At 27.6% G+C, this 14,868-nt stretch overlaps 4 protein-coding genes across 5 annotated transcripts; 2 read left to right on the top strand and 2 right to left on the bottom strand.

Annotated features, from left to right (window-relative positions):
* The first annotated feature begins 3,335 nt into the window (after window positions 1-3,335).
* LOC114123128 (protein lethal(2)essential for life) lies at window positions 3,336-5,272 on the top strand. Its single transcript, XM_027985995.2, has 3 exons — window positions 3,336-3,491; window positions 3,838-4,304; window positions 5,031-5,272. Exons 2-3 carry the CDS (start codon window positions 3,840-3,842, stop codon window positions 5,157-5,159), a joined length of 594 nt encoding a protein of 197 aa, XP_027841796.2. The 5' UTR covers window positions 3,336-3,491; window positions 3,838-3,839; the 3' UTR covers window positions 5,160-5,272.
* Window positions 5,273-6,684: 1,412 nt separating this feature from the next.
* LOC114123470 (platelet-activating factor acetylhydrolase IB subunit alpha2-like) lies at window positions 6,685-10,098 on the bottom strand. Of its 2 annotated transcripts, none has more exons than XM_027986477.2 (5): window positions 9,901-10,098; window positions 9,684-9,780; window positions 9,409-9,615; window positions 8,318-8,440; window positions 6,685-7,539 (listed from the first exon to the last, which is right to left on the bottom strand). In XM_027986477.2, exons 2-5 carry the CDS (start codon window positions 9,747-9,749, stop codon window positions 7,255-7,257), a joined length of 681 nt encoding a protein of 226 aa, XP_027842278.1. In that variant the 5' UTR covers window positions 9,750-9,780; window positions 9,901-10,098; the 3' UTR covers window positions 6,685-7,254. The 2 variants fall into 2 exon arrangements, with proteins under 2 accessions (XP_027842278.1, XP_050060540.1); XM_050204583.1 differs by having other exon boundaries at window positions 9,928-10,098.
* Window positions 10,099-10,233: 135 nt separating this feature from the next.
* LOC114123306 (alpha- and gamma-adaptin-binding protein p34-like) lies at window positions 10,234-12,446 on the top strand. The gene is made up of 6 exons (XM_027986230.2): window positions 10,234-10,520; window positions 11,335-11,522; window positions 11,587-11,707; window positions 11,772-11,906; window positions 11,979-12,107; window positions 12,171-12,446. The coding sequence occupies exons 1-6, from the start codon at window positions 10,448-10,450 to the stop codon at window positions 12,332-12,334; spliced, it is 810 nt and encodes a 269-aa protein (XP_027842031.1). The 5' UTR covers window positions 10,234-10,447; the 3' UTR covers window positions 12,335-12,446.
* Window positions 12,367-14,093, bottom strand: LOC114123298 (phenylalanine--tRNA ligase alpha subunit). Its single transcript, XM_027986220.2, has 2 exons — window positions 13,453-14,093; window positions 12,367-13,388 (listed from the first exon to the last, which is right to left on the bottom strand). Exons 1-2 carry the CDS (start codon window positions 13,949-13,951, stop codon window positions 12,427-12,429), a joined length of 1,461 nt encoding a protein of 486 aa, XP_027842021.1. The 5' UTR covers window positions 13,952-14,093; the 3' UTR covers window positions 12,367-12,426.
* Window positions 14,094-14,868: the final 775 nt, after the last annotated feature.

The following is a 14,868-nucleotide window of genomic DNA, read 5'->3' as shown; positions in this document are numbered from 1 at the left end:
CGGGTCGCTTACGACGTCAGTAGTTGTAGTCGGTTGATCCATACCTTTCCCGAGGTCGATCGGCAACTCGCTCGTTGGAACCATCGCCGGAGCGTGGTCGGATTGGGTCGATTTGTCGACCATTTCGACGGTTGTCCTCGACGGTGACTGTTCATCGGCGTCGCCTATTCGTCGGCCAATACTCATCCCGAGTAACAGAATCTTGTGTAAAACTTGTTCCGCGGTCGCGACGTCTTCCGAACAGTCGGCGCCGCGTTCTACGACCGTCAAGATGTCGTCGATCGTCTCCTCCAACGCCTGAAGCTCGTCCGGGATGCCTCTATTCGCTATATACGACTCAATGATTTTGTCGTACAACGCTTTGAAGTCGGCACCGTCTTCCATGTTGTTGTTGTTAGTGAATTGTAACGCGAATGAAAAAAATATAACGAGTTGTTATGAATCGAACGAGATCTGAAACGCAAGTGAACTCAATTTATTAGTCAAACGATAGGTAACTATACAACGCGATTTTTGTATTACTAGCCAGCGAGTATTTACGTGCGTTTTATATCATTATAATCGGCCAACATCATAGAATTTATCAAACCCGTTTTTTATTTTTCCTAACGTCTTTATTATAATAATAATTAATGATATATACTATATGACCTATGCGTATAGATATAATATTTTATAATTGGATTTCGATTTTTTTATGTACCCGTTATGGTGTTCCGTAAAAATAAAAAGTTTAGTAACGCAATAAAAAAAAAGTTTGAAGAAAATTGTATTAAAATTTAATATTTTTAGGTTTTATCCATTTTAAAAATAATTATTATTATATTGTAGTTTTCGATATTAATTATATTGATAATATTTTGTATTCTATTTTTACATTTTTACATTAATACATTTTATTTTTTTATAGCGAGCGTATTATATATCATATTATTATATGATTTTGTACATTGACTAACAATAATATTAGTTCTTAAAATGTTATATTACGGAAACTCAAAAAAATACCTGCAATAGTAGATATTTTATCAATCTGTGATTAATTTTCATTTTAATATTAAGTACATCATCATAATTCACGTTATCGGAGGTCAATTCGCCAATTTTTGTAATATTATTTTTAAATATTTATAAATCAACCACCCGTGTAGTCTGTTTTGCATTGAGACGCCAAACTTTTTACATTATACTTTTTTTTATTCTATTATATAACTATATAAGTGATAATATAAGTAGGTATGTATATTTGTAAAGGTAAAGGCTATCACTATATTGACTGCAGACTGCGATCGCTCATTCTTTCGCCGGTTATCGTGTAATTAATGAGTGTCAACGAAGCACAAAACTTTACTTACACCACGGTACCTACCACGATATTCAATCATTACATTGCAATATTGCATTGGAACTTCATTGTGGTATGATATTACGATTTATATTGGGCAGGTTTAATTCGGCCGATTTTATTAAACAAAAATGTATTTAGAACTGTGTCTATAGTACGGTAAGCACAGCGGATATAAATAGTTTCGCGGTATAGTGTGTGTGTGTGTGTCGATTTTTATTTATTTGTCTACAGAACTCACATTTCGTGTCTACGATGGTCTAAGATGTGACAATAATATCAATTTAAAACGTCTACGTGTATATTATGCTCAAAATCTTATATGAAAACTGTAAAGTAGGTACCTAGTAAAAACGGTTTATCAGGTGTATACAGAATAATACAGAGAAAACGAAATATTATGCTTGTGTCGGTCAAAAGGCTGAGACTCGATATGAATGATATGGTACCATAGTCCATAGACCTATTACTTTTAGTTAATAGGTCTATGGATAATACTATAGTTGTCCCGACACGGCGACGGCGTTACCCGTGTATTAGTTTCTTTTTTGGCATTTTCGTAGGCCGTGTGTTAGTGTTTACTATAATATTAAAGACATGAAGTATCTATATTGAAATTCAAAAGTTATAATCATAAAATACTTAAGTATTACTCGGTCAATTTATTTAAATTATAAAATAAAAATGGATAAATATCTGTGATTAATATGGTTTTTAGACTTTATATGTTTAGGTCTCAATTCCAAATACATTAAAGACACTTGGAATTATATTGTTACTATAATTACTATAGCTACTATATATAGCTATATAAAGTCTATACAAACTTTAAAAAAAACCTTTTACCCCCTTAAAAGTCGACTTTTGAAAATTCTTAGTGCATCCCTATACATTGCTTAAGGAACCTCTGTACAAAATTTCAAGTCTCTAGATACAGTGGTTTGGTCTGAGCGTTGATAAGTGAATAGGGGCGGTCTCCTACATGTATAATGTATATTATATAAATTATAATACCTATTAATATGAATATAATATGATGTATATTATTTTAGATTTACGCATATTATACGATCATTACGAAGAAATATTGTCTTCTAGAAATCTGCGAACAATATACATTGATTATTCCCGGAAACCTTCTATGAGTCTTTCACAGTCATCTTCGGCCATCTTTGTACGCAGGTGACCTTGTCATGAACTCGGAATTTACGATCCGTTGCCGATTAAGGTCTGTAAATATGGATTGCCGTCTTTCATGGTGTGATAAGACGCACATGGCCTACCTATATACACTTGAAAATCTGGAACTTTATGAAACCTTCTGTCCGTCACGTACTCACGTATGACCACCAATATCGTCGATACCTAACTTAAGGTGGTCTCTGCGATCGCGATGGAGTGTGAATAATTTTAACACAATATTGGAGAATATTATCGCACCTGTATTATGTAATTAATTAAACGTACGTTTATTGAAAAATCGACTAAATTCAAAATAAATAGGTACCTATCTACTTAGTAAGATTAAATTATATGGTATTAGCTATAAAGGTGTTGCCTTCGAGTTCTGTGACACCGTGTGGCACGTATGACAGAAAACCACAAAACCCTTTCAGTCTGAGGCTTAAAAAGTCCATAAATGGTAGGTATGCGGTCGGTCAATTCTCACACATACATATATTTCAGCAAAATAATGTATAATATTCGAGAATATTCAACGTCTCATTATCATAATATGCAGTTGACCCATTTTTAAGACATTTGGCAAAAATAGCGAGTATGTGTATAGGTATACAATTATACAAATGTACGATACACATTGGACGGCTAGCATCTAAAATATTTGTAGCTATATGACTCATGACTTGGTAAGAACTAAGAATAATAAATAAACAAATTAAAGAATATTTTTGGAATCCTCCCACACAAATTTATTCCACAGTCAATAACAAAAGTTAACTAACAAACACTAATTTTAAATTTACAAAAATAAACTTATTACGATTGGTGAGTAATAAATACAGAACACTTGTGTATAAATACGACGAAAAACGTAATTCTCATAATAGTTAAACTTAAAAATCCACTGAAGTTACATCTTTATTTTTTATTGAGTACATTGCACAGGAAACCAAATTTTATTCTAGTAAGTATTGTTATACGTTAAATAATAAATAGATTATAAAAATACTTAGGTACATCGATACCTATACCTACACTAAAATATAATTTTATACCTAGTAATTAGGTTTTCATTAGGTTTTGATTTCATAAAAAATATTTTTTGTACAGTTTCTAGAACACTATTACATTACTAAAGTATATTAAAATTTAAAATTTAGTATAATAAATTAGTGTAAGCACTAGGTATGTAGCCATTGTGTATCTATTTTAAATGGATAACCATATTATCCGTATTTTATATATCTTTGTAATTATTATCAATACAGTTGTACTTTCATAATATGTTTTATAATGCATTTAATTTACAGAAATGTCTATGGTACCATTGTTTTTCCGAGATTGGTGGGAAGATTTTGAACGTGAACGATTACCAAGACGATTATTGGACCAACACTTTGGTCTGGGGTTGCATAGAGATGATTTGTCTAATTTAACTTCTACTCTTACTTCGCCTTCTCTAAGATCAGCTACATACTATAGACCATGGCAAGGTGTACTTAACAGGCAAAATAGTGGTACGTCCAACCTTAAGTTTGATGACAAACAAGTTCAAGTTATATTGGATGTCCAACAATTTGCACCCGGCGAGATTACAGTTAAAACATCAGAAGGAGCAGTGATTGTTGAAGGAAAACACGAAGAAAAACAAGACGAGCATGGTTTTATATCCAGGCAATTTAAAAGAAGATATTTATTACCTAAAGATGTGGATATTGAACAAATTGTTTCAAGCTTGTCTTCGGATGGAATACTTACAGTTAGCGTTCCTAAAAAGGTAAAAACTTTTAATTAACTTAACTAAATTAATATAAGTAGTATAACCATAACGTCCATAACCAGTTACTATAAACCATATTATTTTATTTATATCTATAAAATTCACTATTTATTGTTTAATATATTTAAAATTACCTACCTACCTACTTCAAAAAATTAAATAGTTATAGTATTTAGAAAGAATACAAATTACAAAGAATTATTTTATTTAATTCATAAGTTAATATAGTTAATATAGTATACAAATAACAAGTTCAAAAAAACATTCATTAAACAATTATTTATTTATATTGTTTAAACTTTAAATGATTATATACTTTTAAATGTCAATAAGCAGTCAGCAGGTACTAAAAAATAATAAACAATTAATGAATCGTGATCCCATTAATAAGATATAAGACATAATATAAGAACCTATAACCTTATACTACTTATATATAATATATATTACCTATATTAGAAATGTAAAAATAGCATCTGTAAGGAAAGTACTAAATATCAATACTATTACTATAACTAACATATTAAAAATTATAATAATATAATAATATATTTGTTATTATCACACAGTAATAATTTAAATTTATAATTAAAATGTGTTTTTAATTACAAAATATATGAACATCAACCAAAACTTTAAACTTGCAATTATAGGTTTTAAAATTAATTTAAACTATTCAAATAATTGCTCTCAAAAGTTTAATCCACGTATTTATTTTTATAGGAAAAGCAAGTAACAGGTGAACGTAGTGTACCAATTATTCAAACAGGAACACCAGCAGTGAGAGCAGCAGAACCTGTGAAAAACGATGAAACTCCTATAGTTACTGAGATTAAAGTTGAACATCAATAAATTTATTTATATTTTACTTACATACCTATTATACTAATAATGTACTATGAATAATGTTTTATTAAAAAAAAATCTTTTATAAATGGATTAAATGTGATTATTTATTTTGTTTATTTGAAAATTTATAATTTTTATTCAATACCTAACAAAGCCTTTACAAGTTATATCCAGTGGTTTATCCTAGAGGGGAGGTTAAAAATTATACTCCCCCCTTGACTTTTGACGACTTTCAGAAAACAATTTGTTAGATATTAAAGTACATATATATACACATTTATAAGCTATTTTTATCTTTAGATTTTTTAGCGATATATGATCAACAACTTTGTGAAACTGGTAGATTGAGGAGTGTTTTATTTTGTATCTGAATTGAGTCAGGAATAATTTTATTGTCTACAGAAATTTTTAAAATTCTGTTAAAGGGTAGTTTTTTGAATAATTAACCTATGAATGGGAGTAGGCTTATATAATTATATGTCAGTAAAAAAAAAGGAATTTCAAGGGCTTTGCATATAAGTATTATTTATGCATGTTTTCAGATAGATGACATGTAAGATACATAGATTGTACAGTTAAATATGTATGTTAATAATATTATTATTTTATGAAGCAGTTGTTTTAAGATTGATGCCATTATGTGATCATAACCAAGTGTTTCACAGTTAAAATACTTAATAATACTAGTACAATACTTTTTTTGGAAAAATGAGTAGCAGATATAGTGACTAGAAACTCATATGGTCTGTCAGAATGTTAGGAGTTTGAATATTATTTGGCTTGAATACTGTACCAAAGTGTTCAGCGAAAATGTTTCTATGTTGTTCATAATTTTGGAATTATCAAGACGACAGAATGGGGGAATATAAGTGACTTAAGAGACTAATTTTAGGGTCTTTTTAAAAGACAAGTCGCATCTCCAACCTACAATACTTACTTGAAACGAGTTACATAGTCTACTGGCTACTACCTACTATAGTTGATTAAAGTATATAAATATTAAAAACTAAAACTAAAAAAGATTGATATGACATATGATGTACCAAGTATTAACTTATATTAATATGTAAGCTACTAAACAGTTTTAAACGACATATTTTGTTCAAAATAAATCATACCAACTAAATAGTAATTATCTACTAACATTTTAAATTCATAGTTTAATTAAAATTATATTTCATATTATAATATGTATTTTAAATAAGTAATAGGTACATAAGATTATGCATTAATAAATTTAATTTTATGAGTATACAATTACTCGAATTCAAAACAAATTCATTAAAATATTAATGTAGTATAAAATATGGCAGGTTTCAACCACTTTTATAAATTTAAGAATTGACAAAATCAATAAGCATCATTCAAATAGCTGACTAAGTATATACATTTTTTTTACATAAAGGAACGTTAAGCAGAAATTGATAAATCCAGGATGATTATTTATTAGTCACCCATACCAAAATAATAATAATACAAAACATCAAAGTTAGAAATATACTTACTAGGTAAATTAAAAGTATAAGGATAAACATTTCATTGTTTTCAATTATATTTTATTATATGATAAAAATAAATTTATACATAAAAAAAAGGTTATGATTTGTGCAATGCATGAACGTAATTTGTAGTAATTATTAATGTATATGTTTACGTCACAAATAATTAAATACAATAAGCAAAATTTGTATAGTAATACAATATTATTATTTTATTAATATAATTATTAAAGCAAACATATTATTCATTTATATTTATATATATAAATGTATACAAAGAATTTGCAAAATTAGATTTAAAAAAAAAACTATTATACTAACTCCCAAATTAATTTAAAATAAAATAAATAATATCAGCTTTAAAGCAATATTGAAATATACCTATAATGATCATAGCTTATGATAAATCTAATACATATCGCTTAATCCCTCCCCCCTAAAAAAAAATACAGTCTATACAATTAATTAAATTAGGAACAAAATTTGAAAATATCAAGGCCCCATGAAATGATGAAAATCATAAATAATAAGAAAATATGAAACTAAAGAATCATAATACAAAATGCTTTTGCTTTCTTTATGCGAATACAAAACTATATTTACTGAGTTCCAACTAATTCTTTGTCAAGATCTTTGGCTTCTCCAAGAATTTGCAAGAGCAATTCATGTACAGGTTCAAATATTTTACGATAACATGTATCAGTTGGATGTAGATAATCAAGCATATCTTGAGCACTCAATGTATCATCTGATTGCAATAGACCTGTATTGACAGTAATTACTTCTAACCGAGAAATCGACTTTACTTTTTCATGTATAATTTCATTAACTTTAGAATTGCGAACACGTAATGGATTTGGTTTTGCTCCACGAGGTAATAAATCCTAAAATCATAAAATTAATGTATGAACTATTTTATACTAAACATCAATTCAAGATTTAAAATTAATATTCATCTTAAGAGACGCCAAACAATCATGTGTTGTCTTACAATAATATAATAATATACAAGCACATTATAGTTAAAAACTGTGCTGTGTGGAAAAATTTTACTCCCTCAATACTTATATCAGAATTACCAAAATTATAAATATTATTGGTAAGAATTTTATGTCATAGCATTTTAAATTTTTTGACAGTAGTAACCAACATTTTTGAAAAATAAAATTCTGTGACATAGATAAAATTCTTCCCAATATGGTTTATAATGTTGGTAATTCGGATATAAATATTGAGGGAGTAAAGTCATCCAGTACAGAACAGTTTTTAACTACATAATGCGTGTATAGGACAAAGACAATGCATGCAGATGTGGTGTTTTCTTAATATTATTTACTCATTAGTCATTAACAATTAGCCAATAAATCTAATATAGTAATATATTTTAGATTTTAAATATAGCAAAATAGCTACTGGTTTCCAAAATAATTGAAACTGAAATGTAAAAATTAATCAATAATTGGCAAAATATTATTAATATATTAAATATTTTAATACTGATTAACTTAAAATTTGCGCTTATTGATTCATTGTTGCTTTAAAATATTTAACTATATTTTATACATAGAAAATGGAATATAAAAGTTTAATTACTGCAGTAATTATTTATCTAGTTTAAAAGTAGCTTAAAACAAAATACAAATTACATCACAAAATAATTACCAATAGAATAATATAACACTCGGGCAGCTTGGATTTGATTTCTTTGATAATGGTTAAAATACCTTCTGATATTTCTTCAGGAGTATTACCAAAATTGTTTGTACCAACATGTAGAACACAAGCCTAAACAATAATATTATTAATAACATATTATGATTAATGAGGAACATTAGTATGAATATTTTAACTTTTGAATGTTCTATAATTGTTTAGGTTACAAGATATAAATATATTCTAAGTTGGTATTAGGGTGATAATTTAATTTAATTCTAATTTCAACTCTATATGATATTGCTATGAGTAACTGATTTTTGTGAGTGGAAAAGGAAATTAAATAATGATTGAGTTAAATTGTTATTTATTAATAATAATTTGAAACATTAAAGGAACCAGCAAAATAATAAAAAACAGCTAATTTAATAAATATTTCGTTCATATTATAGGTACTACATTTATAATTCTCAATCAGTTGTAGATATTATGTACTTAAACGTCTGTGTAATGGTCAATGAATAACTATTAATAGCTTTAAACATTTGCTTTATCATATAAAAACCACATAATAATGGATGAATTATAAAAAAGATTCATCATTAAATTAGCATTGGCAATTAATTTCTCTAAAATGAAATGTTTCAATTATTTATGACTTACATTATTTCTAATTTGAAAAAGTAGTTATACTTACTAACTACTACTAAGTAATAATTAGTACTATTTGATATTAGTAATTGCTAATTACTTGATAGGTAATAGGTACCTAAACCATTTAATTATTTACATTTTACAATAGAAAAAGGCTTTATAGAAAATTAGTTATAAAGTAACATACTTATATACAATAATTTATGATATTGTTAGCAACAATAGCATTAAGATAGGGTACTGATAACATTTTACCTATAATCTTATATTGAAGAATATAGTCAGGTATACAGCAATATGAACTGTGGAGAATAGTACACCTCTGTAAGTGTATTGTTTGCCAACTCCAGCTCAAATTAATTAAATAATATAATATAATAATAACATAATTCACACAAATATAATATATATTATATGTAAACATTAAAACATTTCTTATAACTTACTTTAGGTTTAATATTATCAAGAATCCCATTTTGGATTCTCCATAATACTCCTTGGGTAAGATCACCGCCAATTCCAAAATTTAAACAATGGAGAGGTTCAAATAAATCATCCCATATAGGACATGATTGTAACTTCTGAATAATAGAGTCTCCAATCATTATAACATCAGGTTCACGTTCTTTTGCTTCAGAAACATGACGTTCATGCTAACAAATGTATCAAGTATAACAACTATGTAAGTATTACAAAATAATTAAAATTTCAAATTATATACCTGGCTCATCCATCTGTTGTCTCCTTGTATATCAATGGGAATCTCAGGAATTATACAAGGATTCATTTTAATTCAAAATTAAATATTAAAATTAATTCTAAATAAAATTACAATAAAGATTAAGATTATTATCAAATATTCCAATTAATATTAAATCAAAATTAGGTAGTACAAAAATAATTTTTGTTGTTAATTATGACGTACAAGTTTAAAATACCTCAAATTATGTGCACCTCAAACCTACCGTAGTGTATTTGTAGTAAATACTAATACTAATGTGTAAATACTAAATTATTAATGTTGAATACGTTGATAAAACCATGTAAAAAAATTATATTTTAGATCATACAATCCGTTTAGTCTTTAGTGAGTACTGAGTAGTGACATAAATTTAACTACAAATAAGGATATAGAAAATAGGAATAAGGTAATATCAATTATTTCACTTTTATTGTAATAGTTCCACTTCAGCTGATAATTTCCAATTTTTATCAAAATAAAACAATATAATATTGATTAAGTTATCATTATGATATCAACCACTGGACTGTACAACAGTAAAGTTGTACTACACCACTAAACCCAAGATGCGAAATGCGATTGCAATCTATAAATTATTGAATAATATCATTTAATATTTATGTATTTAATTACAGTATTAAAATTTAAAATTACTTTGTTCCACGATTAAAAACCTAATCTTTAATTATTTAATAAGACATACATTTTGAATTTGTCACTTAAATAACTAACAATTTGTAATCATGTCAATAAGTGAACTCCCTTGTGTTTACATACATAGTTGTTGTGATGATGATCCATTGAAAATAATTAAATGTAAGCCTACATTTGTACTTATTATTATTTATTATTAAGTGAATAAAGATTATTAAAATAAAATATTAAATACAACCTGTTTAATAATGTTTAAAAATAATTTTTATACTACTATATAAAAATATTTGTAGAAGTAAATTTTAGTTAGCTTGGTGCTATATCTCATAAATAAAATTTAATGCTTTTGGAAGTTGTGTACTTTGTTTATGCATGTGAAATATCCTATTAGAACTACAAGTTAAAACTTCCAACAAGCAAATCTTACTGCCTTAAAGTTGGGTGTATTGTTATGGTACAGCTAATTTTATTAAAATATAAATTGCTTTCTAAAACTCATTTTAAACTCAAGTAAGGGGATCGGCTAAAAAATTCAATTCAAACAAAATTCAAAATTCTCTATTTACTTAACCTTCATTAGAGATCTAATGTAATATTCTAACACATATCCTGAACTAAATGTCACTAATGTGTGGCTCTGTAGTCACACATCACCAGTAGTGTTTTTATTCCCTATTTAACATGATGTACTTAATTGTTTAGACTAGATATCTTATTTTAAAAATAAGTACATTATATAGTAAGGTTGTTGTAGTTAAATAATATTCCTCCAAAAAATGTGTAAATTGGCTACTGTAAAAAGAAGTATAAGAATATTAAAGAATAAAAAACTATTTTTATTTCATATAACTAAAATTATATGTATTATACCATATTATAAGTAGTATAAGTTATTTTGTTCTACTCGTTTATGAATAATTAGTTAATAAATAATTCATTTTATGTAATCAATAATCAAGTGTTATGATTTTTACAGTAATAAGGAATGAAGAAAATATTGAAATTTGTAAAAATGAAGAAAATATTTCTTCAAATCGTTGGACAATTGACTGCAAATATTACACTGCTGATATAAATTTATGTACTTCCACTAGCTTAAAAAAACTATCTGATCAATTTGTACATGACATTAATGCTATAATTATTCTTTGCAACATTGATTACGTAAATTTTTTGATTATAATAATTTGTATTTGTTCAGTAAATAATATTCGTATAACTGTTTTAGAGCAATATTATGGAAACTATGAATGAATGCTTACCTTTAGTTGAGAAAAGTCAAGCAGAAGTTTTGATACTATTGAGTGAAAAAAACATAGATAGTGATGTGTCCAACAATGCTACTCACAGTAAAAATTAATTTTATTATAATAAAAAAAAAATGCTTTTATTTTTCTAAATTGTTTCTTTAAGTCTTTGAATGGTGTCGAAAAAATCATTTTGAATTAATTGTGCTTGAAGAAATTGCTGATGAAATGGATACAACAGGAATTGAACGTGTTAGACAAGCTCTTTATGCACATCATTGGCCAAATCTTAAAGCCAAATGTATATAATTTAAGATTACCTTTGTTAGCTAAATTATTAATTACGTACATAATATCATCTTATTGTGTTTAGGTCAAATAACAAATCCTAGTACAAAATCAATAATCGAGGATAGTGTAATTAATTCACAATTAAGTGGAGGATTATCAGATTTAAAAATGGACACAGAACAAGAAGCTGAATTGGATAGCGATTTATTTAGTAATTTTAATAATCATAATAAAATTAAAGTTGATTTACTATACATTTTTCACCTTATTTTAGCTGAGATGTTTGAAGGAGATTTTAATTTTTTCAAAACTATTGACAAGGTTAGAAAATTAAAAGAACAAATTTCTGCAATGCCGGATGAAGAAAGAAAAGATGCTGCTGAAAAGACATTGACAGAGTGTTGGAAAGCATTTTTTGGAGATGATGTAGACCTTTAAGTATTATTTATTACATAGTGAAGTAAAAAGTATTATATCAATTAAATAAACCATAATGTATATTATAGTATCATAAAAGTTTACAATATAATTTATTTGTCTAATCTACAAATAGGATTATCTTGAACCATTTGTAAATTAACCCTAGGTCCAACTAAATCTCTAATATTGTTAATACCATATTTAATCATAGTTGGTCTCTCTAATGATAAACCCCAAGCTATAACATTCACTTTTTCTGGTAAGCCCATTGGTAACAGCATTTCAGGACGAAACATTCCAGAGTTACCAATTTCAATCCATTTTTGTAGTCCTTGATGATAGCAAAATATTTCCATACTAGGTTCTGTGTATGGATTGTAAGCAGGTTTAAATTTGATTTCAGTCATTCCTAATCGTTCAAAAAATGTGTGAAGAACTCCAATCAAATCTCCCAATGTTAAATTGTAATCAGCTATAACTCCTTCTACTTGCTGAAACTCTGCTAAATGAGTAGCATCTAAAGTCTCATTACGGAATACTCTATCAATACTGAAGTACTTGGTTGGTTTGAAATCTTTAGCTAAACCATACAACATACGAGCACTTACTGCAGTTGTGTGAGTTCTCAAGACATTTTTCTTAGCTTCATCCAAAGACCAATCATAACCATATCCTTGAGAACCATAACCTCCTTTTGAATGTACTATTTTTACCTTGTTTAAATACTCTTGAGGAAAGTTTTCACTATTTTGAGGATCGTCCAAAAAAAAAGTATCATGTGAGTCTCTTGCTGGATGCTGTTGAGGTTGGAATAATGCATCGAAATTCCAAAATGAGCTTTCAACAAAATTGTTAGTTGGCATTTCAGTAAAACCCATTTCAAGAAATATTTGACGAAAATCTGTGCGAACTTTCAATAAAGGATGTAAGCAACCGGCTGATTGAGGTTGGCCTAAAGCTTCAAAATTGTAAGGCTTGAATGGAGTTGATTTCCATGAACCAGATAATATCATTTCTGTAGTTAGTTCAGTTTCTAGTTTTACAATAGAAGTTGTAAATTCTGGACCCTTACCTACAAAAATAAATATTATTAAGAAATATTGTAAAAAGTAATAAATTCAAAAAAATTTAACTACCTATTGTGAAACTTTTTATAACAACTTCACGGATAAGTTTTCGTTTTTTATAATCCAACTTGTCAGACTCAGAAATTTGATCACGAGATGCTTTTAATTCCATCAAATCTTCTTTAACCTTATCGACGACTGATTCAACTTTTTTCATTACTTTGTTTATTGATCGATCTATGACTATCCAACCTTTTGACATTGCCTGACTGAATCCAATTTTTGCATTTGGTATCGACATTAATTCTTTCTGTGGTATCCCATCAGATGGAACAGCATTATATAGGTTTACCTCATAACTACCATTCAATATAACTGATTCTCCTTCATCAGTAAGTTCCCAATATTTGCTTGTCACTGGATCAGCAGTAATAATATTTCCCAAAGCCAATATACTTTTAACAACACCAATAATCTTTTGGTGGTCAATATTGGTTTCTTTACTGAGGTCCCATGTGTTAAAGGAACCTTTGGTATCCAAAAATTTTAACAACTGCTCTGAATCCATAATAAAAGAGCGTTAAAAAATTGAGAATTGTTAAATACACAAGTACACGACAGTATAAGTGTACGACACGAAAAAACAATTACAATTTGGTAAATTATTATTAATCAATATTTTAAACATAAGCAAACATTCCACAATTCATTTCAATATTAAAATATTAGGTTATTATCAAAATTGAATGACAACATCAAGATTGTAGATAATATTATCATGAATACCATGAATACTATAGTAGGGTTGGAACACGTCCCGATTTGGCGGGACAATCCCGATTTTTTATATACTTGTCTCGCACTCCCGCATCTCGCTTGAATTCTTAGTGGGACGCGTATGTCTCGATTTTTTAAAATTTTTATCCAGTGTCCTATTTTAAAAGCGAGCGGCAAGACAAAGTACCGATTTTTATAACCACTTGGAACAAAATATTTGTAGCATCTAACATTAAATATTAACCTACCTAACTAATCTATTTATAATTTATTTAGTTTTTTTTTTTCTCGAATCCCGCTTTTCAATAAAGCAGGACGTCAATATCCAGATTTTTTTACATTTCAAAAAGTTATGTGTACCGTGGGTTAAAAAAAAATCTCAACTATACTAAACTATCTTGCAAGGTTGAAAAGTGGCAATAAAGTAAAAATCATAGAATAGATGAAATTTCATCTACTTTATCTGCCTAACAAACTCCAATAAAAAAAATCATAGATCCCATCCAAATAGATTCTCGTGATCTACAATCTAATTTCTAAATGACACTACGGGATCTAATTGACAGGGAATTTAAATAACCACATGGGGAACTAGTTGACAATATCCTAGTTGGGATCTAAATTACTCTTTTTGTGTTTAGATTCCCATTGGTCTACTAGATATCCCTATCTACCTAAGGTGGTTTTATATAACAAGTTGAGGGATAA

Source organism: Aphis gossypii, chromosome 3, assembly GCF_020184175.1.
Source record: "Aphis gossypii isolate Hap1 chromosome 3, ASM2018417v2, whole genome shotgun sequence".
NCBI lineage: Eukaryota > Metazoa > Arthropoda > Insecta > Hemiptera > Aphididae > Aphis > Aphis gossypii.
This window is presented reverse-complemented; position numbering and strand designations above follow the sequence as displayed.